This window comes from Nyctibius grandis, chromosome 3 (assembly GCF_013368605.1).
Source record: "Nyctibius grandis isolate bNycGra1 chromosome 3, bNycGra1.pri, whole genome shotgun sequence".
NCBI lineage: Eukaryota > Metazoa > Chordata > Aves > Nyctibiiformes > Nyctibiidae > Nyctibius > Nyctibius grandis.
This window is the reverse complement of record NC_090660.1, coordinates 110,709,120-110,735,908: the sequence shown is the minus strand read 5'-3', so window position 1 is coordinate 110,735,908 and position 26,789 is coordinate 110,709,120. Positions and strand designations below refer to the sequence as shown.

The following is a 26,789-nucleotide window of genomic DNA, read 5'->3' as shown; positions in this document are numbered from 1 at the left end:
AAAATACTGATGACCTTAGAAGCATGCTTTGGGCTTCTGTGCATATGGTACTTCATTCAAAGCAGATGAGGCACAAATCTTTGAGGGTTAATTTTGCATAAGATTACTGAAGCTGTGGTGATGTGGGTTAGGACCCTGCTCTTTCAGGCTGATTATTCGGATTCTGTAGTGGAGAAAATTCAATGTCCTGCGGGAACCTGCTGTTGATAAACGAGGGTGGGCTCTGCTGTGGAAAGTTGGAGGAGCCATTTCCTTTTTCAGTTTGGTGATTACAGTTATAAGCAATTGCATTGGGTGACTGTTCTGCATTCATCTGGTGACATACATGTCCCAGGGTATGCTAAAGCATTTCTGTGGTGCATTTGTAGAACGATAGAATTGTTTTGGTTGGAAGGGACCTTTAAGATCATCAAGTCCAACTGTTAACCTAACAGTGCCAAGGCCACCTCTAAACCATGTCCCTAAACAACACATCTACTCGTCTTTTAAATACCTCCAGGGATGGTGACTTCACCACTTCCCTGGGCAGCCTGTTCCAATGCTTGACAACCCTTTCCGTGAAGAAGTTTTTCCTGATATCCAATGTAAACCTCCCCTGGTGCAACTTGAGGCCATTTCCTCTCATCCTATCACTTGTTACCTGGGAGAAGAGACCAACACCCTCCTTGCTACAACCTCCTTTCAGGTAGTTGTAGAGAGTGTTAAGGTCTTCCCTGAGCCTCCTTTTCTCCACACTAAACACACCTCAGCCGCTCCTCTTGGGACTTGTTCTCCAGACCCTTCACCAGCTTCGTTGCCCTTCTCTGGACTCTCTCCAGCACCTCAAGGTCTTTCTTGTAGTGAGGGGCCCAAAACTGAACACAGGATTCAAGGTGTGGCCTCACCAGTGCTGAGTACGGGGGGCGATCACTTCCCTAGTCCTGCTGGCCACACTATTGATGATACAAGCCAGGATGCTGTTGGCCTTCTTGGCCACCTGGGCACACTGCTGCCTCATATTCAGCTGGCCATTGACCAACACCCCAATGTTGTTTTCCGCCAAGCGGCTTTCCAGCCACTCTTCCCCCAGGCTGTAGCGGTGTGTGGGGTTGTTGTGCCCCAAGTGCAGGACCCAACACTTGGCCTTGTTGAACCTCATAAGTTGGCCTCAGCCCATCGATCCAGCCTGTCCAGATCTCTCTGCAGACCCTTCCTACCCTCCAGCAGATCAACACTCCCACCCAACTTGGTGTCGTCTGCAAACTTACTGGGTGCACTCAATACCGTTGTCCAGATCATTGATAAAGATATTGAACAGAATGGGCCCCAACACTGAGCCCTGGGGAGCACCACTTGTGACCGGCAACCAACTGGATTTAACTCCATTTACCACAACTCTTTGGGCCCGGTCATCCAGCCAGTTTTTTACCCAGGGGAGCGTACACTCATCCAAGGCATAAGCAGACAGTTTCTCCAGGAGAATGCTGTGGGAGACGGTGTTAAAGGCTTTACTAAAGTCCAGGTACACAATATCCCCAGCCTTTCCCTCATCCAGTAAGTGGGTCATCTTGTCATAGGAGGAGATCAGGTTAGTCAAGCAGGACCTGCCTTTTGCTGCATTTAATGCTACAAGAAAGATTGCAGCAGAAACCACAGAATATTTGAGGTAATTATCTGATAGAGTACCACAGAAGAGCTGTGTCGTGGATCATGGTGTACTTGCATGTGGTACCTGCTGAAACGCGGAACAAAATGCAGTCTGAAGAGGACTATTTCGAACACAGAGCAACATTGTTCATTTTGAATGTGCAATTGCGGGGAAAACAAATGTGGTGTATGCTTCAGTCGTTGTCTGGGTCACATAAGTAGTTGGTGAAGATCAGCTTTTCCAATGGATATATCGAGGTATTCTGGATTTTCATGTTACAGAATTTGCTAAATTACAGGAACAGTTAGTTTCACTGGACTTTTGTAGGACCAGTGTCAGCAGAAGTGTTGTGTGTTAGTGTAAAACAAAGATCCTGATGAGCAGTTTCTGTGGCTGAGAGTGAGCTATTACATCCAAAAAACAAACACCAAAATACCTTCAGGTATTAGAAACGTGAATGTTTAAAAGGAGGTGCTAGAACACACCTGAGGTGTTAAAAAGGAGAATGAATAATTATTGCAGATAGAGGAAGGTTAAGAGGAAGGTGTATTTGTTAATATAAATGCCCCTAACTAAGCACAAGTACATAATTTCTGACTATAAAAAATGCCAGCTAAAAATATCTGTACAGAAGAAATGGAGAAGGAGAAAATGATGTATTGTGAATCTCTGTTTTATGTGCTTCGTTAAACTATTGTAATTATGATTCTTGTGCTAATCACTAAATGGAGTGCAGAAGACTTTTTTTTCTTTGTTTATCTAAATATCTTATATGTTGTGTCAGTGACTTTTTTTGGTTATGCACTTAACTCTTTAGGGGGACTCAATCACTGAAGCGCTGTTTAAATGCAGTTTTTAAAGCAATGCCAATTTGAAAAAAATAAATAAAAAAGGACTAAGTTGTGTAAGTAGGTCATAGACACTGAAAGTAAAGCACGTGAAATAGATTGCTTATTTTTAAACTGTCCTCCTGAAAAAGTGGAGATTATCCTGTGGGAAATTTCTTGGTAACATTAAATGAGCTGGGAAAGGCAGTGTAGTGGCTAATTACTGGTATTCGCCCTCTTTGAGACACCATTTGGTAGTGCTGTTGCTAAAGGATTTCCGCAGTAGTTACGCTTGAAAAGAAAACTCAATAGAAAGTTTGATGATTTTATTTAATAATTTCTAAGGATCTAAACAAATTTCAACTTAAAATATATTTTTAAGACACAGCAAGTAGGTTTTTTTATATCCCTAAACTCCTGGAAAGCGTTCAGTACTAAGTTCAGAATGATTTTACTCTTGTTCTTAATAAAGAACTTTAAATCCAGCGTGGTGTTTTTATGAGCTGCACAGGCAAGATGGCTTGTCAGCCGGAGTGCAACCTTTTTCTGAAATACTGCAGCTGTATAAAAAAAATCGTGTGCAGAAAAATGAAGCAGATGGCTTTTGAAAGTAGCAGCTGGTACATAAAATACGAGGCCTGTGATAGATTTCTTCTTAAATCACGTGTGCTAGCGTAGGGCTATTCTCTCATTTCTCCGTCTTCACAAACGTGGGCTTTCCTCTGCCTCCAATTTTTATTTTAAATTACACCAGCTGGAATTTGCTAGCCATTTATACAGCTAGGAAAGTGCCTGTTATTTCCTGGTAAATTTTGAGAAGTTAGAAGTCACACCATCAGTAATTTGCCCATTGAAGTAAAAAACACCCAAATATGTTAAAAGCCTGACATCAGAAACGAAACTGGGCTTCCTTGTGCCCGTCTTCCTTGTGGAAAAAGCTTATTTGTACATTGTTCGGTGTTCACCTCCTTTCTTTTCTTATAATCTGAGAGTATCTTTGAACTTTTAATGCTCTGAAGACTAGAGACATAAGAGAGATTTTTGATTTAGCTAACCAATGAAGAATAGTGACAATAAAATATTTAAAAATATTGGTGAGAATAGAAGGTGAATAAAGCGAATTCTCACTGAATATCAGGACATTAATATGTCAAGAAATACGTTATGGCATAGGATTATGTTGGACATCTAAATTCTTGTTTGTTTTAAATAGTGCTACCCTTTCTAAGTGTGTATTCATTGAACACAGTGTGTGTTGAGGGGGGAGTGACAGGTTTGTTTCACTTTTTATTTTATCAGGACATGTAAAATACTTATTTTTCCTACCTCTGAGAGGTGATTTTATGCTTGGCATTCATGTTTTCCACGTACTGCATCCCTTCCTTGTAGTAGACTGTTTGTAGCTGTCTTGACCAAGAAGTTAACTACAAATGTGAAGCGTAGGTAACACTTTAATTCACAGAATCATAGAACCATTTTGGTTGGAAAGGACTTTTAAGATCATCAAGTCCAACGTTAACCCAGCACTGCCAAGGCCACCACTAAACCATGTCCCTAAGCACCACACCGCCTCGTCTTTTAAATACCTCCAGGAATGGTGACTCCACCACTTCCCTGGGCAACCTGTTCCAGTGCTTGACAACCTTTTCGGTGAAGAAATTTTTCCTGATCTCCAATCTAAACCTCCCCTGATGCAACTTGAGGCCATTTCCTCTCGTCCTATCACTTGTTACCTGGGAGAAGAGACCAACACCCTCCTCACTACAACCTCCTTTCAGGTAGTTGTATACAGCAATAAGGTCTCCCCTGAGCCTCCTTTTCTCCACACTAAACAGCCTCTGTTCCCTCAGCTGCTTCTCATCAGACTTGTGCTCCAGACCCTTCACCAGGTTCGTTGCCCTTCTCTGGAATCGCTCCAGCTTCTTGATGTCTTTCTTGTACTGAGGGGCCCAAAACTGAACACAGGATTCGAGGTGCAGCCTCACCAGTGCTGAGTACAGGGGGACAATCACTTCTCCTACCCTGCTGGCCACACTATTGATGATACAAGCTAGGATGCTGTTGACCTTCTTGGCCACCTGGGCACACTGCTGGCTGGTATCCAGCTGGCCATTGACCAACACCCCAATGCTGTTTTCCACCAAGCGGCTTTCCAGCCACTCTTCCCCCAGCCTGTAGCAGTGCATGGGGTTGTTGTGCCCCAAGTGCAGGACCCAACACTTGGCCTTGTTGAACCTCATACAGTTGGCCTCAGGACATCAATCCAGCCTGTCCATATCCCTCTGCAAATTCTTCCTACCCTCCAGGAGATCAGCACTCCCACCCAACTTGGTTTCATCTGCAAACTTACTGAGGGTGCACTCGATCCCGTGGTCCAGATCATTGATAAAGATATTGAACAGAACTGGCCCCAGCACTGAGCCCTGGGGAGCACCACTTGTGACCGGCCACCAACTGAATTTAACTCCATTCACCACAACTCTTTGGCCCTGTCCATCCAGCCAGTTTTTTACCCAGGGGAGCGTACGCCCATCCAAGCCATGAGCAGCCAGTTTCTCCAGGAGAATGCTCTTCCTATTCCTATGTGCTGTACCTGTTCTTTATATGAATTCCTATTCACCAGCCTGTGAATGAGCAAATGCACGTACGATTGTTACTTTTAACACTGACATCGTAGCGGTACTCATCTAGAAGCCTGAAGTAGTTTGCTTTTCCATTATACCATGTTTAATGGAACTTAAATAGATTAATCCTTTCCCTGCATAACGTACACCTGCTTGACTGTAAATGTGATTTAAACTCGTTAGAACATCTGCAAAAAAAAATCTGAGGGAAAAGGTGCTTGAAATCAACACCACAATTTGCAGCAAGAAATTATTTTTATCCTGCTTTAAACTTTTGCAGTATATTTTTCTGTGCAAGTTCAGATAAGCCCATTCTGCTAGAATACAAAATGGGTAAGTGGAAGCAAGGGTGTTGCAAGCAACATAAACCACAGTGATTCACTTAAGACATAGTATTTGGGGGTTTTGATTGTTACCAAATAAGAAGTATATAGGCCTATAGCAGTGTAACACTTGAATTCATAATCCTGGTGTAAATCTGTTTGCCTTGTTAATCTTTATACATTTTTATTGCTAAAACACTGTGACCATGAAGTACTTGAGATGACTGCAGCTTCATGGGGTCTTATCAGTGCCAGAGCATCTGGTCTCTAGTATGTGGTGTAACTGAAGTGATGCCACACAGGTTTAGTGGGAGTACTTCAAAGGCTTCATTGGGTTGGTGGAAATTGGTAAGGGTTGTTGCTTTGCTGTTTCTTCTTGGCTGGTTGTTTTTATGGGAGTGGCTTTTTCAAAACCAGGTTTGTGTGACAAGTTTATATATATCAGTGTTCTCTTACAAACTAGGTAAAATTAAGGTGTATTAAATAGCATCCTACAGTTTTTTTCTGATTTAGCCTTTGGAGAGATCCAGTTCTGAACAATTAAAATGGGGAGCAGAGCAGCAGCAGTGGTACTTGATTTGCTTGAAGAGTGTATATATCTTGATGACATACTCTTCAGCCTTCCTCCAGGCATTGCATGCTGTTAACTGAACTTCCAGGCCCTAAGTAAAGGTCTGCACGTACCCAGGAGGGCAGTTCTGTGGGTGTACCATGAGCTCACAGATAACAGTATCTCCAAAACCCACAGCTCAGGCTTCATCCTCCCTCTCAACGTCTTCTGAATTCGCAGTAAACAGAGAAAACTGATAGAATTCATTAGATTTGTCAGTTCCATTTTTGTGTCTTTGTATGTATATAGGCTTTATGCTCTTAAAGACAGGCCCTTTTTTCTCTTAAACAGACAAAAATTATTCTCATTTCTCTCATTTAACTATATTAACAACAGTAATAATAAAAGTAATAATTGAGCAAACAGAAAAGACTTCCAGGAAAACTATTCAGTTGTCTTGTGGCGGTGCACTTAATTACCATTAAATTATCTCTTGTGCCTCTTCCATTTAACATTTGTTCAGGCTTTTTCCTTTGGAGGTTATGCAACTCATGCTGAACCTCTTGCAAAATTCTTATCTAATCTTCGCACGAGCATTAGTTCATGCCTTGATCTAATGCCATCTCAGAATAGTCAAGAAAAATTAAAGGTGATAAGAGAAGTTCTCATTAGTGTTCTGGGAGTAGAAATTGAATCTGCTTTTTTTTTCCTTAAACTTACTAAAATTTAAAGAAGAATGTGTGCAGACAAGTTTCTGAAAAAAAAGCAAGATAAAATGAATTCCTTCTATCAATTTATTACCTTTACTATCCATAATAGGACACTGCTCAATCTAATCAGACCACAAGATTATGGCCATAGGCTTCCTGAATCTTATAATCTCTTTGTGTACCATCCAAAGTTTAAACACAAAAATCAACTGCTGTATATAGTGTGTATGCAATGCTTTATGATAATCAAGTGCAGCTTTTAATTTTGATGAGAGGATGTCATGACTGATTTTGTGAACACTGCTGTTAGTCACTTGTGGGCACTGGATGGGGGTATTTTTTCTGTTTTTATCTTATTTCTTAGGTGGATGAAGGCATTTTTATCCCACTCTTCAGGTTGAATAATGTACTGAATTTGAAAGACTTGAAACTCCACGTTACTGTACCAAGGAACTTCAGAAAAAACACCCCCACACACACACCCCACGCAATAAATCAGCAGGGGAGAGTCTGTGTTGGCTGAAATAGGAGGTGGAAGGAATATATGTAATTTACTCCACCTTTATGAAATATCTGTGTTTGTCCATCTCTAGTGGACTGGAATGTGCAAAAAAACCCCCTTTTTTCTGCTTGTCACAGTAACAAAATTATGCACTCAAATAGGCAACTGTCTGCTTGCAGCATTATGGTGAAAATGCCTCTTTTGTCTTGCAAATAAGCTGAGAATTTTTCACAATACTTATTTTTTCTTCCAAATTGTTGAGATCAAGAGGATTTTAAAAATTTTCGTAGTCAACTTCTGGTGCCTGTAGTTGCAGAATCAAATTGGGAAAACGTGAGTGGAATTGATGAAAGCTCAGAAGCCAGAGGGCAAGAGGAAGGAAACCCCAAACTTTAAATGTTTTGGGTAATGTTGCTTATTTGTTTATGGAATAGTAGTTACTTGAGGCAAACTGCATTTTAAAATATGTTTGCATGAAACTGAAGATGTTCTTAAGCTGTTTAGTTTAACAAATGAAGTGCCTCAGTACTGGGATCTACAAGGCAATGAGCTGAGAAGATAAATGAATACAAATTTGATCATGATATAGTGGTAGCCTCAAATTCGCGTAGTTTCTACAAGGGGAAGTTTTATATGTCAGAATGGAAAAGGCTGCACTACAGTCAGTTCTTTTTGGTGTCTGAATGCCTCAAGGAATAGGTGGGTAACAGCTCTGAAATTTCCTGCTGATGCAAAATTGTTGAAATGGTTCAAAAAATGGAATGAGTAGTTAAAAAAAAAGAAAATGAAATTACATATAAGTGAGTTAGCCAATGGATATTTGATGTGGGTGGATGTAAGGCAGGGTAGCTAAAGGATTTCCTGAACAGGCATGTGAGCTTTTTAGGTGAAATATCTTGACCTATACATGAAGGTGGATTCTCAGAAAAAGGGGAGGAGAATGAAATGAAAGTTTGTATTTAAAGTGCAATTAAAGTTCATTAAACCTCGGTATGGATGATAGAAACAAGAAGTAAATTGATTATAGTTTCTTTTAACTAGATACGTTTCTGGAATACGAGCATCCATGTGAGAACTGAACTAATGTAGAATTTGTATTTTCAATTTGTTTCTTACTTTTGAAATATCTCCACGTAGACTTGGGGACAAGGAGTAGTGTTCTGTTTGCCACCTATGGGTACTGCAGAAGTCAATTATGGTAATAACATGGCAGCCTGAAAACTATATTCCTGATTTAAATGCTCTCAGCTTGGGTCTGACAGTTTTAATGCAGGACAGGTTTCATGTCCTTACTGATGAACAGAAGTTCTAATTTAATTTTCTGCTTAAGTTACTACGTTGTGCCATTTATGAAGGTATGTGGGTGCAAGTTCTGATTTAAACAAAACCTTGGTTATAGAAGATTTTCTCTTAGAGAAATACTATACCATTACTAGGGGGTGCAGTTCTGCAGTAGAATGAAGAGTAATTGTAAATGGACACTAGTTGAGATAAGATGCTACTCAAAATCTCTGCATATTTTGTCTTGTTTCCAGAAGTGCCCTTTCCAGGGAAACAACTTCTCATTTTGGCACTTGATGATACTGAGCAGCACAGGCTGGTCAGAAATGCCCAAACTTCTCGTTTTCCAAATTTCTTGGAAATGCCAAAAGGCTTTATAGTGACTTTGAGTACAAGAGAGCTATTGAGCTTTAGGAGAGAGTCCAGCAAAGGGTCGCAAAGATGATGAAGGGACTGGAGCATCTTACCTATGAAGAAAGGATGAGAGAGCTGGGACTGTTCAGTCCAGAGAAGAGAAGGCTCAGGGCGATCTTAGCAATGGGGAGGTGTGAAGAAGACTGAGTTAGACTCTTTCCAGTGGTGCCCAGTGACAGGACCAGAGGCAATGAGCACAAACTGAAACATAACAGGTTCCTTCTGAACATCAGGAAACACTTTTTACCTTGAGGGCTACCGAGCACTGGCACAGATTACCCGGGGAGGTTGTGGAGTCTCCATCCTTGGAGATATTCAGAAAACATCTGGACGGGGTGCTGGGCAAGTGGCTCTAGGTGGCCCTGCTTGGGCAGGGGGTTGGACCAGATGACTTCCAGCAGTCTTTTCCCACCTCAACCATTCTGTGATTCTGAGTGATTCAGATGGGAGAATTCTTCAGTCACTTCATAACATTAGGTGGTGTTTTACATCTGATACTGAAGAATAGGACCTTAAATTACCCCTGTAGAAAATATTTCTTTGCTCAGTCTTTCAGATGAATGGAATGTATCTGCCATATCTTATAAATAAATAGAGAGGTGATAGTATGATGTGTACTGTAGGTATACATAATATCTGTGGTCATATAGCTGACAGTTCTCTCTAATTTATACATGGTTGTTTGTAAATTATTTCATAAATTAGATGTTTTTTGCATTAGAGCAGTGACTTTTTACTTGGCTAACATGTAGGACTCTGCACTTAGGGGCCTTTGTGGTTTTAAATGAAAATACAGAATCAGAACATCTTGACTTCCTGGAAGATTCATCTCTCTCTCTGTTTATATCACTTACAGCCATTGTATTTACCAGATCACAGAATCACAGAATCAATCAGGTTGGAAGAGCCCTCTGGGATCATCGAGTCCAACCATTGCCCTGACACCACCATGTCAACTAGACCATGGCACTAAGTGCCATGTCCAGTCTTTTCTTAAACACGTCCAGAGATGGTGACTCCACCACCTCCCTGGGCAGCCCATTCCAATGTCTAATGACCCTTTCTGAGAAGAAATTCTTCCTAATGTCCAACCTGAACCTCCCCTGGCGAAGCTTGAGGCTGTGTCCTCTTGTCCTATCGCTAGTTGCCTGAGAGAAGAGGCCGACTCCCACTCCACTACAACCTCCCTTCAGGTAGTTGTAGACTGCAGATACATAGAGTCTGTGATTTTGGGGGGCTTTTTTTTTAACCTTTAATCAGATAAATTTTTGTAAATGTTATCAGAAAAACTCAAATAGAATGCTGTTTCTCTTGAGAAGCTGTTTTTTAATTGTAAGCATAATGAAGAAAAATAATTAATTCTACATATTTTTAATTTGTGTATTACTACCATGGGAATACAGAATGACTGCATATGTGGATACAAATTATGATCTACATGATGCTGAAGGACAATTATTTCTTCTTTTGTCTCTCTTACTAGTATTTGTGGGAGTTGATTTGAGATGAGTTAAGAGCTTATTGTTTTCTCAACATGTTGAGTACCCGGATGTGTCCAAACGCAAGAATCTTTCTCCTGACATTGCAACTATTGTAATAATTCATTTTCTCACCCTTGCACAGTTTATCATATGTCTTCTTCCACATCTTTCAATAACAAATTAAAATTTTTCATGCACTTCATAACTAGGAAGTTCTCATGTATTTGTTGCTTTGTAGTCTAGGGCTGGATCCAGCTGTCATGCTGGTGGGAGGGGAATGCAGTGGTGCTTGCTCATATTTTACTGGGAGGATACTGACTGGAGAGGGCCTCCAGCTGTTGAGTCTGCTGCTGTACGTCCATATCTTTTAAATTATGAATTTCATAGCAGTAGCAGTTTGAAATAGTTTTTCTTACAACTTGTCATCACTCACAAAACATTTTGTGAAGTGTATTTCTCTCATGATATAGAATCTCCTCTTTGGTCTGCAAGTAAGTCGTGGATTTTTGTGATATCTCTGGACTTTCTGCATCAAGAGGCTTTAGGACCTCAATAGGAGGTTTATGATTTCGTAAGATAGAGCATCATGTGAACCGTTAAAGAACCAAGCCGTTGTACTACTGTAGAGATATGTTACTACTGAAAAAAGCCTGTTGCAGGAAGGACAGGGTTTGCAGAGTTAAGTTCTTCAGCACTAGCTTTGTTCTCTTTTATTGTCTCTTCTATTTTTTTGTGAATAACTGTATAAATGACTTTCTCCAGTGTGGTGAAAGTATCACCTAAAAAGGAGGATTTCTGCCTACATTGATGTTAGTAACTCAGACAAGTCCAGGACACATGATGAAGCTTTGACCTATCACAGTCCATCTTGCTGAATGCTTGGCGTGCTCTGTGGTACATCTTTTGCACCACATGCCGCTTCACCACTCTCCTAGACTGTGCCCGAGCACAACTGGAGGACGATGCACGCCTGCAGTGTTCCAAACACGCTGTTTGGACCCAGCCATCCTCTTCAGGAGGGACAACCATTTGACCATAGCGTTTGGCTTCAGGGTCAGAGCACACTCCTCGGCCTGTTTTATTTCCGATAGTCGATGGTAATCATCTAGCTACACTCTGTTTCTTCTTGCTAGTTCAAACATTATTCTAAGTCAGTATGTACGATGTTTTTCACATACTACTCCTTTTACTTATTGCTATTTTTATTTTCATAGTGATGCACGGACATTAGTCTGTTTTATATGCATGATTAGGTGCACCTACAAAATTAAAAACTCTTGACCAAGACGGTTCAAGAATACAGCATACGTTCACGTATCTTGAATGCAGATGTGACCATCTGCTCAGCCTCCTGTGAAGATTTTGATTATATTTAATAAAACTTAGGTAATACTGATGTAGGTAATGATTTTTTTTTCTCATGTTCATTGGAATTTAAATGGGTTTCCTACAAAAGAGCAGCTCATTTGTGGAGAATATGAACATAACTTCTTTTTTCTCTTCATGTACTGAAAATAGTAATTCAAAAAAATTAAACTTAAGACATATTTATTCTAAAGTTGTTTGGGCAGTGTTTGAGTCTGTATCTGATCTTTCTGTGATGCATACCTACTTCTTTTGCTGTAGGTGAAAAATGACTATATGTTAGAAATAGCAGATCAAGTGGACCAGGAAATTGCTTTGAAACTAGGTTGCCTTGAAATCCGGTAAGCTGATAATTTCATTTATTATTCAACATGTTTCTGACAGAATATATACATTAATTTTGAAACTGCTTATAGTTCATGGATTTCTGACTAGTATAGCTGAATAAAACGTCATAAGGCTTTTTTACTACAGAGTAGTTTGAAGAAAAACTGAATAGACTGTATTGTAACCAATTTCTAGTGATTTTTAAATTAACATTAATTTAAAAAATTTAATTAATTATGTCTTAATACTGCCTTTTGGGTGAATTCTTCGTCTGAATTATTCAAAGGCCTGTAGAGTACAGTGAAGTAAACTTTAAAAAAAATGCATCTGTGGTGTTATTTAGCAAATAGTCTTGTCATTACGCATATATAAATCCTACAGCTAAAGAATGTAATTAAAGATAAATGCTGCTACCTTTTCTCGGTGTTTACTCAGTTTTTAATGAGCTCTTTTCAAATTATTAAATCTTAAGGATTCTTTTGGGTGTTTTTGGTGTTCTTGTCTACTGTATAGACAGCTGGAAAATAAAGATAAATTTATCAGAGTAAGAGACCTTGAGAGAGTTCCCAGCGCAACTTCTGAAATGAATGTTTTGGGTTTGTTTTTTTCCTATTTTATGGAGAATTTCCAGCCTGAAACATTTGCTTTAGTTATGCTGTTGTCTCGCACAGGGATGTTAGGGAAGAAGTAAAATTGATAAAAAATTAATGGCAAATGTAAACCTGTTAGCAGAGCATAAAAGTGTCCTTTGAACAGTACTTTCCAAAATAAAACAAACTTTAGGCTTACGAAATTGTGTAGGTATCATAGGAGAACCTGATGTCTTTGCTGCGAGTTTTGCTGGCAGCCCCAGAGAAAACAAAAATTCTTTTTGTAGCTGCAGACTCCTTACACACTTACAAAATTGTTGGTGCCTTATTTCAAAACATGAAATGAGTATAATAATCCACGATTATTTTGTCAGTCAAGTCCTGCTCTCCATGGTTCTCATGCCGTGGCTCTTCAGAGCATTTTCATGAGATATTTCTAGTAGATTGCTACTAAGACTCTGTTACCATAAGCATTACTAGTCCACTTTCTCAGTGAGAACAATGATCCCAGCCCTCTCCCAACAACTCATTGTTGGGAGAACGATCCCAGCTACTCATTATTAATTTGTGTTTTTATGTGAACATGTCTGGATGAAACTGTTAGTTTTTATTATTCCTGCTTCCTCTCCTTCTGCCTGTTACATGCACAGGCAAGAGCGCTGTTACAAAGGAGGGAGATGCTGTTGGATGGAGGTAGAGAGGAGCTGCTGAAGGGCAGGTTAGATCTCTTCTCTTGGTAGCAGTGTAGTTAAGCTGGTTTAAAGTTGTTCTGAAAATGGGGTGCTGCTATAGGCCTGTGTCATGTTCCGTACATGAACTGATTTTGTAAAATAAAAATCTGATTTGTTGAGGCAGGAGAATAATGTATTAATATTTATATTTGAATTAATTCTGCCAAGGTTTTCTAATGGTAAGTCTCTGAAAGATTTGACTACTTTGATGTTGTAGTTTTAGGCTGGATCATCCAATAATTGTCGCTTTCAAATATTTTTCCTGACTTCAGGAGATCCTACGGAGAGATGAGAGGCAATGCATTAGAAAAGAAGTCCAACTATGAAGTGTTAGAGTAAGTATTGTGTTCTAGCTTGAGGTTTGAACTGTTTCTTAATCGGGAATGTTAAATTCAGTTCAATAACAGAACGTTTCTGTTGTAATTTTTTGTTCCATGAAGTTTGTTGAGATCTTTGAGTGATTTAATATAAGAAAAGGATGATGAAACCTATCAAGGTATAGAAAGAGGAAGAGTACCTTTAACTCTGGTCCAGGGAAACAGGGCTGGAGTTGTTTAAACTTGATCAGGAGGCTTGTTAGGATATTTTGCAATTTTGCTAATGTTTATGGGTTCATCAAGTCTAGTTCTAAGGTGATTTTGTTTCTAAATGGTTTTCTGTGCATAGTTGCATTCTTCAGTTATGAGTCATCTGTGGTAAATTTTAAGTTACTTGAAAAATGTTTGTGGTATTATTTTTAATTCTGTTTGCTCTGTTTGTGGGTTTCCTGAATTGTGACCTTGCGATTAGCAAGTTTATTATTTATTTGTGTATCACAAATTTTAAGAAGACCAAGAAGCATCCTTATACTGAAAGTATTTTGGTCACTTAAATTATGTTGTACAGTAGATGCCTTCAGTCCAGACAATCCGAAGTCCTTTAGAAGCTTCAGGGATTGAAAACTGGTTTTATTTGTATTAATTTAGTGGAATAACGTTTCATACGTACATACACCAATGATCTGCTCTTTGCTACTGATGATCTTTGTGAAAAGATGCTGTACAGTTTAACATAAAATTGGGATAAAAGGTTGATGTAGCAGTGAAGTCTCTATTTTTTATTTTATTTTTAATAATATACATGCGCTAACTTGTAGAGGAGTGAAATTTGAGAATTTGGAGGTGGAAAATAAGATTTTCATCGCAATTAATAAGTTCACAAGGATTTTTGAGAAAACTATATTATTTTAATAGGTGAAGCTAACTTTGATGAATTGCCTGCTTATTTATGTAATGCCTGCTATTTATATAGTGCTCCTCTATCTGTGCAGAACTTTTAAAGCTTTGGTTTTGTTTGAATTAGGGTTTTTTTGAAGGACTTCAGTTTTCTGTCAGTAGCCATTAGTAGAAATATCCTGCTTGAGGCAACATATAACAAAATGAGAAAGGACTAATAAAGATGAACAGGATGAGCAGATAGACAAGGCATTAAAGGGCATATAAAAAAGATTTGAAAGTACCTGGAGAATTTCTGATCCCATGTCATCCTCTTCGCGAAAAGGGAGATTGTGAGTTATGGTGGTTGTGGTTTACGTACATTCCAGCAAGAACTTGAGAAAGGTATTTTTAAGTCAGTTATTTGGCAACTCATAAGCTACAAGCATTAGTAATTAGGTTAACAACTTTGGAAACAATAAGACAAAGGAAACAAGGGCCATAACAGATGACTCGAAGTATTAATTAATAATTTTAACAGGTGAGAGATCCTGGAGGACTCAGTATGTGGCTACTTCCAGTTTAACAGTGACTAGTTTCTTCCAGTGCATGTGTTTTCCAAGCAGTAACTGTTTTGGTAGGAAATAATTGCTGCTGTGAAACATAAAGTAAAGCAAAACCCTGATATGCAAAATCTAACGGCTTAATGCCGTGCAAAATTGGAAATGTAGAATGTGTACTTCAGGATTTTTTTTTTTTTGAGAAGCAAGATGCGTTTTGCGTGGGATTCAGCTGGGAGAGATGAAAGATAAAAGCACCTTAAAGTGGCTGTAGATAATTACAAGCTAGTAAGAGTCTGCAAAATGTGCCAGTGATCCCCAAAATGTACTCACTTGATCTTACCGCCTTGATAGCCTATGAAGGTTTATTTACACAAGTAAGGCTTTTTGTTTTTTGGGGGTTTTTTTGCTAGTTTTAGTACATCGTGAGGCACTTAACCAGCTGAGTGCAATTTTTAAATGCCACTTTTTTGCATTTGGTGTGATTGCTTCTTGCCTGGCTTTGTCAGATGTCTATTTGATGTATATTCGTCTTTGATCAGATTTTCATACATACCAAATCTGGATGGGAAATGGTAGAATCAAACTGTTAAGTAGCCTTTAATAGTGAGGCCTTCATGTAATGAAAGAAGAATTTTTTCATAATAAATGTGAAGCCTGTTAGCATAGAACAGGGATAATTACAAGTACAGAAATGGTATATGAAGGAACAGCTGCAGCCACAATTTTGTAAAAGGCATGTTAAAGTCTATTATGTTAATCTAACGTTACTTTTTTGTGGTAACTTCAATTGAGATGAAAAATAGAAATAAAGATATATGTTGCCTAAAGCTGCTTATCATTATATGATAAGCAGTGTCATCTATCTGTAGTTGGTATCTTATTAATCCTATTGAAGTTTATACATAAAAAAAATAAATTTACATTTAAGCCCACAAGTAGGATGGAGTAGATGAGGTTAAATAGAAAGCTGTAGTAGAACTGTATGAGCCAGGATCTTGCTACTAATTATCTCTTACTGGCAATCAGAAAACAGATGTCTGAGTTCTTAATCTGGAGGACTGAGCTGGTGTGTATCCCACGTTGGCCATTTTACCCCCACGCCATGCAGCTGAGGAGGGAAGGGAGGGAATTTGTAGGATTTTGTGTTGAAAACTGTTTGTATATTCCAATTTCCAACGCCTATTCTCTTATTTATAGGTACCCACAGTTTGTTGTTGACCATGGCATTAAATCTGTATGCTTCTTAGGTTAAATTCTCCTCCAGTAAATAAATTTGCTGTCTCAGTCAAACACAAAATATCCTTTATTAACAAATTTTATTAAGAGTTGTGTTTTGTCGTACTCTGCAGAATACTTTCTTCTGAATTCCTTATGTACAGATATGTACAAAACGCTACTCTGCAACTGCTTTTAATAACAGATCGAATCAAACTGTCGCAGCCATGTGCTGCAGTACTGTTAAGATGAGTAATACGGAGTGATGTAGGGTGCTGCATTTTTTGAAAACACCATTTCTCTCTCAAATACTTAATGTTAAACTAATATATTCCTTGTCAAAATGTCTTTGCATGTTATTTAGATGGTAATAGCGTGTTAGATTTATTTAACTGTGTGGGATGATAAACCGCGTATAATTTGCATTTGAGAAGAAATGCATCAAAGGAATTAACATTTATGAAAGTTTTATAATCTTTCAGCTTACTGTCACTGCACAGATGCCAGTGTTCGCTGCTGCACATGAACATTCTGCTCCTCTGAGTTGAGGATGTTTTTAGTGTGTTTTGTGAAATTGTATGCTACTTGTCTTTAGAGAGCTTTAAAAATACAGTTTATTTTTTTTGAGTAAGCTTTTTATATTAACTTTAATGTGGGCTTTCTTCTTGCTCCCTTAGGTAGCAGTAAATATATACTGTATATCACAGGCTCACTAACAGCTTTCATTTTCTTTGCCAAATGTGAGAATTCCAGATGTGTTTCTGTTTATGTTCAAAGCATGCAGTCATGGAAAGCTTTCTTTCATACTCATTTCAGAAGCAGATAAGGGTGTTTGTCTAAAAGAGATTGTAACCTCTTAAATGTAAAGCAAAAAAAAGTCAGTAGTGCCTTTGAGAGGCAAGGATGTAAGTCCTTTTCCTATTTACATTTTTCTTTTAGTTTTTCCTTTTTTTCATGCAAATTTTCTTCTAATACTCTACATCTAGTTCACAGTCATGCAACATTTGGTATACCTGGTTGTAGAATGATTTATTTCTGCACTAACATGTCTCTGGCAACTTCTCAGGCATCTTTCTTGAAGCTAATGTTTAGTTCTAGTGATACATACACACGAGATGTAAGCTCGGTGCAGCACATCTGAGCCACAAAAATATTTAATCTGTATGGCTCTGGGTTTCAAACTAGGGCTGCAACCCTATTTATAAGTGTGAAAGGGAGCTTGATGTAATACAGTTTGCAAAATCTGAGCTCACAAACAGAATTAGGATCCTGATTTACAGATGCAAAAAGTGCATCCTGCTCAATTCTAGTAGGTGTTTAATAGAATTTGCCATTTTCATGTTGCTCCCTTCTCAGCTGACTACGTGCTGTAAGAATATTTCTTCAATATTCTTTACATTATTAAAACATATACAAAGAACAGTTTTTATTCTCAAAACTTCTCTGTGCTCGAGCCAACATTTCAAATAATACACTTTCCACCCCAGGTACCTGTTGTAAATGCGATATCCTTTTGAGTTTAAACTAGAAGATACTGCTCTCCCACATTTGCTGTGGAGTGGCTGTGGTTAGCATTTTAATGGTACTGTGTTTGTTACTCTGAGGTTGTCAAGGACCTTGCTATGAAAATAATATACTATAATGCCTGTGCTAGTTAAAAAACAAAACATAAAACAAACCCAGAACACCACCCTGAAAAAGAGCGATATAATATTGCACAATGTTTTTTATACTAATACTCTGTGTGTTTTTGTTTCAGGAAAGATGTTGGTTTAAGACGTTTTTTTCCGAAGAGTTTACTAGATTCAGTGAAGGTAATTATAGTTCCAGTCAATTGTATACAACTTAAAAAAAATAAGTGTCAGAAATCTGAAAATTGCATTATCATTTTCACCTTGTAGTCATAAGGGAATCGTTGTGCAGTTGTGCTGTCTTGGTGAAAAAATATCAATGCTGTCTATCAGATTGGTAGGATATAACTCCCCATAGTACAGGTGTGCAACTGGTAGAACTAAGATAGTAGTGATTTACATGGCCTTGCTGAGCTACTGTGAGAGAGGTACGCCTCTGCCTCTCAAACCTCGTGGACAGAAGTTCAAACTGACTCCTCGGATCCTCTGGTATCAAATAACCTTTTTTTTTTTCCTTTTTTCCTAAAAGAAGAATTACACTTATGGAGAAAGAGGAAGGGGATGTATAAGAAAACAGCACATTTTTAGTGGCAACTCGGTAAACCACAGTCTGCCTTCCTTGCTCAAGGCTGTATCAGACTCATTCAAGGAAAATTGCCAGTAATTTCCACTTATGTTAATCCATGTTAAGACTATAAACATTAGTCGAATCTTGCTTCCATTGAAGTCCATATGTTCCCAGAGTAAAAAATGCAAATTTTTCTCGACATGTGTTGAAAAGGGGGGTTAACAATGGTCACCAAGTATTTTTACAGCTATAGCTGTCTTGATCTGAATGTCTTCGTAAAATATCTCTTACCATTCATATGTGAAAGTATAAATCATAAATTGGTACTTTAGAGCTGTGTTTGGTTAGCAGTGATGGTTTTATAGAAATAATACAATTCAACTTCAGATTTAGAAAGTTTCTATGTTGTGATTTAAATGGATAAACAGAAAAGGTCTGTCATGAAAGGGTTTTGTTTCAAAAGACTTTTGAAAATCAGAAGCTAATGAAGTCAAGTGGATTTAAGTAATCCCTCTGCATTTTAATTTAAGCAATTATCTGAAATTGTGTTCTCTGCTAAAGGGAGAAATTGTGGTGAAAGGCTCCAGACGTAAAAGAATAAATAACTATCTTAAAAATGATATTACGGAGTCAGAATACTGACCAACAAAGAAAAGTGCTCTTTAGAAATCATGAAATGGAGAGAATAGCAGAAGGAAGTGGCAGGAATTGCCAGAAGGTGAAGCTGAGCAGAACGTTGCAAAGACATGAAAAAAATGTTGGACATATGAAGAGGAAAAACAATGGGAGGAAAAACAGGTCTGCTTTTTAATGAAAATGAAATCCCTATTAAAAATAATCTAGGATTGGTTCAAATGATTAAATGATACTTTCACTTTGTGAAGACCAATGATTTTGAACTGGCAGGCAGAGGAGGGCTCCTGATGGCTATGAAATATAAAATTAATTATGTCTCTCTATTGGTGAGGTAAAGCCTAAAGTACAGTGCAGTGGTAATCAAAATTGTTGGTGTTACCCATTTAGGCGATGCCAGTTATACAGAGGGTATCACTCTATGTATAGGGAGACCAGAAGGCTGGAAAAATGAAAATCAAAATATTTAACAGTGCAAAGTATGAGGTAATATACAGGGGTCGGAAAACAGAGTTCAGCTTTATTTGGGGAGCTTATTAAATAAATAAAAAAAAAGTCAGGAGTTTAAAGACATCTATATATTAGCTGATCACAGAGTGTCTGTAAGACATAACGTTGTAAAAGAAAGCAAGTGCAGTCCCAGGAGGTGTCTAGGGAGGTTTCTCTGGGAGGAAACCTTAAAGTCATTGGACAATGCACTGTATCCCATATGCTGCAAATAGTTCTGTTTATCTGTGTTCAAGAAAGAATAAGTCAGCCTAGTTCAAGTACAAAGGAGAAGTTTTTGAGTCAGCAGGCCGTCCATTTTCGTTACTTCACTAGAGAGGAATAAGAAACCTTCCTGCCTTTAGCTTAGTGAATCAGTAAATGGTGCCTCTAAGATGGCATGACTGCTAAGCCATGCTCTCTGTATGTAGATATATCAACTATGCAAACACCACGGGGGGAAAAAAATCTACTTATACTAAACCAGCAACTGGGGTGGGGAGGATGCAGGGAAATGGATGTAAGCCAGATTGTGTTTAGTTTGCAAATTAGGAGTTTTCCCCGTCACTCTAGAGCATGCCTTGAGTGAAAGAGGAGGGAAAAAAATTGTTCTTAGGAAATATTTTAAGAGAAAATTTTTAGTGTGTTTCCCTTGAAGTTGTCATTTGCAGATGTTTCTCATAAATGGCTCTCTTCTTTTATGGAAGAGGTGTGTTTTTCTAACTGACTTTCTATGTTTTCACCTTATTAAGGATCTCAAAGTGAAAAGTAATTATTCTTTGTGGACTTAAGAGCCAAATAATATATGCCATTATGTGTGGAAGTCACGATGATGCTGAAACAGGCCAGGAGAGCAAACCATGGACTGAATAAAGTATTTTTCAACAACTGAGTGGCTGAAATACTTGGGACAACTTGGGCTACCAGATTTTTTTCCTTTTATAGCATCTTGCTCCTGGTATTTGCCAGGTGTTCAGTTAAGGCTGAGGTCTTCAGTTCCCTTAATGTTGTTTTTTTTCTGTAAAAAGGAAGATAACAGAAAGGTCTAGTACAGTATGTCTGAGCCCTACCAAAGTTTGAGGCAGCTCTGCGTGCAGTAGGGAGGTCTCCTGACTGCCAGATGCTTTCTTTATCCTACCCAAGTATCTGCAGCCTGTTAGAGTAATGATCCACCTGATAGTTGGTAAAAGGTTCTGCTAAAGTGTTGCAGTAATTTAAAATTACAACAAAATGGCAAATTTCTGTGTTAACTTTAAAGTTTATGTGCTGAGCTGAGGGTTTTTTTCAACCCATTTATGTGTAGTTGCAAAACTGATCATCATTTTGTATGTGAATATGCAACACCCTTGGATCGCTGCTGTTAGAGTAAGTCTTTTCTGAACAATCCTTTTAAAAAATTCTGGCTATTTTGAGTTCTGAATGCATAATCTGACTGGAAGTGCTAATGACAAAAGGAAGTTTATATTTGGGTAGTGCCTAGAGCTGTTATAGGCAGCGTGAAAGAATGAAGAGTTTTAATGCTGTTACAATAGGACATTCAGATATGTTTTGGTAGAGGAACAATGGTAATTCCTGTCTTAACCTTGACATACTGTAAAAGTAAGCAAGGTTTTGCCTTCTATCGTTGTTGTTAGTTGGAAGATATATTAGAAATGGATATAACTAAGGTTTTTTTAAAGCCATTCAGTCACTTTAGACACGGGTCAAGCTTTGGCAAAGGAAAAAAGAATAGATATGTTTGTGGTTTTGACATTTTGGCACTATGTGATGTAAGCAGTGATGAAATGCTGTGGATGTTGTATACCTGGACTTTAGTAAAGCCTTTGACACAGTCTCCCACAGCATTCTTCTGGAGAAACTCGCTGCTCATGGCTTGGATGCGTGTACACTTCAGTGGGTAAAAAACTGGCTGGATGGCCGGGCCCAAAGAGTTGTGGTGAATGGAGTTAAATCCAGTTGGTGGCCAGTCACAAGTGGTGTTCCCCAGGCCTCCGTGTTGAGGCCAGTTCTCTTTAATATCTTTATCAATTATCTGGACCAGGGGATCAAGTGCACCCTCAGTAAGTTCACAGACAACACCAATTTGGGCAAGAGTGTTGATCTGCTGGAGGGTAGGAAGGCTCTGCAGAGGGATCTGGACAGGTTGGATTGATGGGCCGAGGCCAACTGTATGAGATTCAACCAGGCCAAGTGTTGGGTCCTGCACTTGGGTCACAACAACCCCACACACCGCTACAGGCTTGGGGAAGAGTGGCTGGAAAGCTGCCTCGCGGAAAAGGACCTGGGGGTGTTGGTCGATGGCCGGCTGAATATGAGCCAGCAGTGTGCCCAGGTGGCCAAGAAGGCCAACAGCATCCTGGCTTCTATCAGCAATAGTGTGGCCAGCAGGGCAAGGGCAGGGATCGTCTCCCTGTACTTGGCCCTGGTGAGGCTGCACCTTGAATCCTGTATTCAGTTTTGGGCCCCTCACTACAAGAAAGACCTTGAGGTGCTGGAGTGAGTCCAAAGGAGGGCAGCGAAGCTGGTGAAGGGTCTGGAGCACAAGTCGCATGAGGAGCAGCTGAGGGAACTGGGGTTGTTTATCCTGGAGAAAAGGAGGTTCAGGGGAGACCTTATTGCTGTCTGCAAGTACCTGAAACGAGGTTGTAGCAAGGAGGGTGTTGATCTCTTCTCCCAGGTAACAAGTGATAGGACGAGAGAAAACGGCCTCAGGTTGCGCCAGGAGAGGTTTAGATTGGATATCAGGTACAATTTCTTCACGAAAAGGGTTATGAAGCATTGCAAGAGGCTGCCCATGGAAGTGGTGGAGTCACCATCCCTGGAGGTATTTAAAAGACGAGTAGATGTGGTGCTTATGGATATTGTTTAGGGATATTGTTCAGTGGTTGACTTGGCAGTGTCAGGTTAATGGTTGGACTCGATGATCTTAAAGGTCCTTTCCAACCAAAACGATTCTGTGATTCTGTGAAAAAAACAGTGGGTCACCTGCTCTACAGTACTCACAGAGCATACCTGTACTCTTATGACTAGGACAGATGAGAAGGGACTGTACTTTTGTCTAGATGAATTCTAGTGTTTAGAAACAGATGTTTCTATTCAGGATTCTTGATTACTTGTCCAGTTTTGGGCCATGTTAAAGAGATTGCTTCTCAGATTCTGGTTTTGTTATGATATGGGTGGCAGCCTTCCCAGGGATTATACATTATATACAGGCAGATACTTCGCTTGTCATAAGTTTTAGCTTAGTTATCCTTTTTTTTTTTCAATGCAGTTGTTTGAAAGCCTGCTTGCATCCTCTGTGTACTTTATTTTTCAGGATATGTAATTAGGTGTCTTGCTCTATCCCAGATGTTGGGAGAATTATTTGTGCTGCTTTTTCTAAGTGGTTATTTCTACCCTGAAAACAGTTAATAAAATGATAAGCAATATAGTTAAAATAGTTTCATTTAAATGTTTGCTTTATCTTTTACATTGATTTTTAATTTCCTATTTAAATTTTGTCTGCTTATATGGAAGTTATTTTGCATATTGCCAGACTTTAAGAATCCACTATATTATGGATAGTCTAAGATATCGTGCGCAGAGATTAAGATACAGCTACAGCTGGCTTGTTGCTACCAGATAGGAGAATGGTGATTTAAGTTTAAAACCTAGTATTAAGGTGTAGGTTACTGTGTTTTGGTATTGGTACACACTTAAGAGGTTGGGAGAAACGAAGAATCTAGAAAAAATAGTTCCTGCAAAGGTTAACACATTGTCTTTTGTTATAATTTATTCAAAACATTATTAGTTAGATATTCCCTCTATAATCTGTAGCAGAAATAATTTTGTTCCCGAGCAGAAGTTAGAAAGCAGAACTGTTATTTATATTTTGAAGCTTCTTTGTCTTTAGTATTGCCTGCATCTCATTGATACAGAAACTGTTAGTGATACTGAATGAAGCTCTTAAAATGCACCATCACGATGTAAAATAATTGATCTTTAAACATTTTAATACACAGGCCAAAACACTACGAAAATTAATCCAACAAACGTTTCGACAATTTGCCAACCTCAATAGAGAAGAAAGTATTTTGAAATTCTTTGAGATCCTCTCTCCAGTGTACAGATTTGACAAGGAATGCTTCAAGTGTGCTCTCGGTGTAAGTAAAGGACTGTGACAGTCACCAGAATACGTGCTGTAGTTATGAGTCTAATTAGTTTTACTTAGTTCTGTAACTAATTGCTTGCTTAGTTCCTGTTTTGATGTCGAGAGGAGTCCTTAGATTTCATTAACCACAAAATATACTTATTGAATTTATTTAGAACTTTCTCAGTTGACTGTTAAAAAAGCACCATTCATTAGTAGGGTAAGAATTGTATATTATTAAATACTTTTATTGGTGCTTCGTTTGTGAAAAGCAATTTATAACCTGGTTTCCTGAGGAAATGAGACTTCTCAGCTTCTTCTGTTCGTAAATTTTCCTGTGATGCCTTTTAATCTCTACCGATTTCAAACAAATTTTGAGAAGGGGCTTTAAGTCTGCAAGCTTTGTGAAAACAGACACTCAAGTAGAAATCAGAACATGAACATGAATGTCCATGAGAAGAGAAGAGGAAATATAGGAAATATATAGTTCTCATGTAGACCTAAGATAAAACATGTGGGAACTCATTTTGAGTAGCACGGATCCCCAGGAAACCAGTCATGAGGAGTTTTGCTACTTGAAGTGTTGCTTGATTTTAATATATTTTAAATTATTTTAAGAGTTTAAAAGCTTCTAGAGACTAGTTACTAAAAACTGTAATTATAACATTGGAGGATATTGTTCTACAGCAAAGTCTTGTCCTACTACTGAAATCTTGCCCTGTCTTTCTCCTTCAATTCTGAAGTCAAGCTGGATTATTTCAGTGGAACTAGCAATTGGCCCAGAAGAAGGAATCAGTTACCTTACAGACAAGGGTGCAAATGTAAGTTTACTACTGTTTTCTTTTCTGAGCTTCTGTCTTAACAATCATGACCTGTTGTGAACTGAACTTCACACAAAGGGGAATGACGAGTCTAATCTTTGAGTAAACACAGAAGAGCTGGGAAATTCAGCACATACAGCTGTTATTCAGATATTAACTCATGATTTGGGATCTAAGTTATTCTCCCCTTTTTAGGGAGAATGTGTAAATGAAGATCTTGTTTCATCAGTTAGTGTTTAGCATTTGTGAGTTGTTGCTGGCTTATGTGCTTTACTTCATACCCTTAAAAGCCTTTTCATTACCTTATACTGACTGTGTTGCAGTATTTCCTGTACACCTCCATGGTGCAAGGGAGTTATGATCACACAGGTTCTTCTAGCAAAACCTTTGAGACCTTTACAGTCATGACTTAAGCTGAGCCCATGTCCAACTTCTATTGCAATTAATTCAAAGGTAGTGAAAAGGTTTGGAGATCAGGAATACGTAGCCAGCTAAGAATATACCTTTTACAGTGGTCTGGAGTTACTGTAAGTATGCTGTGCATGCAGGTGTCATGTGGTTAACCTGTTGAATTTTCTGGCTGGACCTCCAAGAGGTTGTTTCCTCTGTGTACTACAGCATGTGCCTGGGGTTACTCAACAGTGACCTCTCTAGGCAAAAAAAGTGGCTCTCGGTTGTATTTTGCAAACACTGTGGATCTTTGTGTATGTTTTTAGCCAAAGCCTAAGGAAACTGTAGAAAGAAACAGAGGAACAGACTTCTACAAGTGTAATTTGGAGATCAAAGTCTACATGGGCTTTTGCAACATCAAGAAGAAAGGCAGAGTATTTTGCTGTAATTTTGAAATTTTCCCCACTTTTTCTGTTGCCTTTTTGCAGCCAACTCATCTAGCAGACTTTAATCAAGTGCAAACTATTCAGTATTCAAACAGTGAAGACAAGGACAGAAAAGGGATGTTGCAACTCAAGATAGCAGGTGCACCTGAGGTATGATATTGGCAGTTATGACAAACTTAATTATGACAATTATGACTCCTAGCTTTGTTTTTCCTGGGAAGGGGTGGAGATTAGTATACTGTTAATGAAGGTATTCTATATATTATAGTTTTATTCTGGTCTATAACTTCATTTTGGGTTTTTCTACTATCAGCATAATTATGATATACTAAAAGTATACTTCACTTTTGCATGCGCGTGTTTAAGCTGGGGACTGCCTATCTGTGTGTGCATACAAAGACTTCAGTTATTGTTAAACTCTCTTGCTCCTCCTGTAGTTACAGCCAGTGTATTATATTTTAACATTTTGCATTCCAGGCATTCTGCATGTGTTTGATTTTTCTTGTACTTTAAAGGGAAAGGGAAGTTGAGTGTGAACAGTTGTCATTATGCTAGTCAGATATTTTTGTTTTTAAAATAGTTTCGGAGCTCATTACATGTTTTAGGTTTTGCATCTGGTGCTTGTATACTTTAACATTTGTAAAAGAAGTTTAATCTAAAAATTCTAGCCCTTAAGTGCAACTTAATAGTAGCCTGCATATGTTTGTGATGCTACGTCCTAAAGAGGAAACTGAGCCATTTCACTTTTGTGAAAAGAGGAAATATGAAAGAGGGAAAATTTGTTCCCTCATATTACATGAAGGCAGAGCTGGAAGTGAAATCACATCTTTGCCTTGGACCAATGCAGTGGAAAACAGTCACTTTGGTAGAGAAGGATTGAGGGCAAGTTGGCAAATCTGTGCAGAGGATGATAAATGTTGGTGGTATTAAAATTAATAGCTTGTGTGTGTGTTTTTCATGTCCTTCTCTGTCTGTCTTTTTTTTATTATTTTTTTTTATCTATTTTGAAATTGTGAATGTGACTTTTTAGGGCAAAGAATAAATTGCTGCAAAATGTGGAAAAAAGACACCACCTGTAAGACTTTTAAGGAATAAGGAGCTTCTTCAGAATTGTCAGAATTACAGCCGTAGAAGTCATAGCAGTTGTAATAAATAGTGGTTGACTGAAAGTTTAGCTAGCAAGCCACTTTTAATAAGCCCAGATTAATATTACATTTGGGTGGAGGGTTTTATCAGCTGTGCTTTCTGAACCTCGTGTTTTAAATTTGCTACATAAAATGTAAAACAAGAATCTGATAGTTCTTTGCTCACCCACATTTTTCTGTTTACTGTTTGCAAGGGTGTGTAAAGTTCTGATGCAAT

The 26,789-nt window shown here is 38.5% G+C and overlaps 1 protein-coding gene across 5 annotated transcripts in view; it reads left to right on the top strand.

Moving 5' to 3' along the window:
• Positions 1-26,789, top strand: part of PTK2 (protein tyrosine kinase 2) — a 245,096-nt gene that overhangs the window by 130,050 nt on the left and 88,257 nt on the right. For all 5 annotated transcript variants that reach the window (XM_068396090.1, XM_068396091.1, XM_068396089.1 and 2 more), the window contains 6 exons: positions 11,966-12,045; positions 13,625-13,687; positions 18,083-18,137; positions 23,643-23,783; positions 24,514-24,591; positions 25,470-25,577. In XM_068396090.1, the coding sequence (XP_068252191.1) occupies positions 11,966-12,045; positions 13,625-13,687; positions 18,083-18,137; positions 23,643-23,783; positions 24,514-24,591; positions 25,470-25,577 (525 nt within the window). The remainder of the gene's footprint in view (positions 1-11,965; positions 12,046-13,624; positions 13,688-18,082; positions 18,138-23,642; positions 23,784-24,513; positions 24,592-25,469; positions 25,578-26,789) is intronic.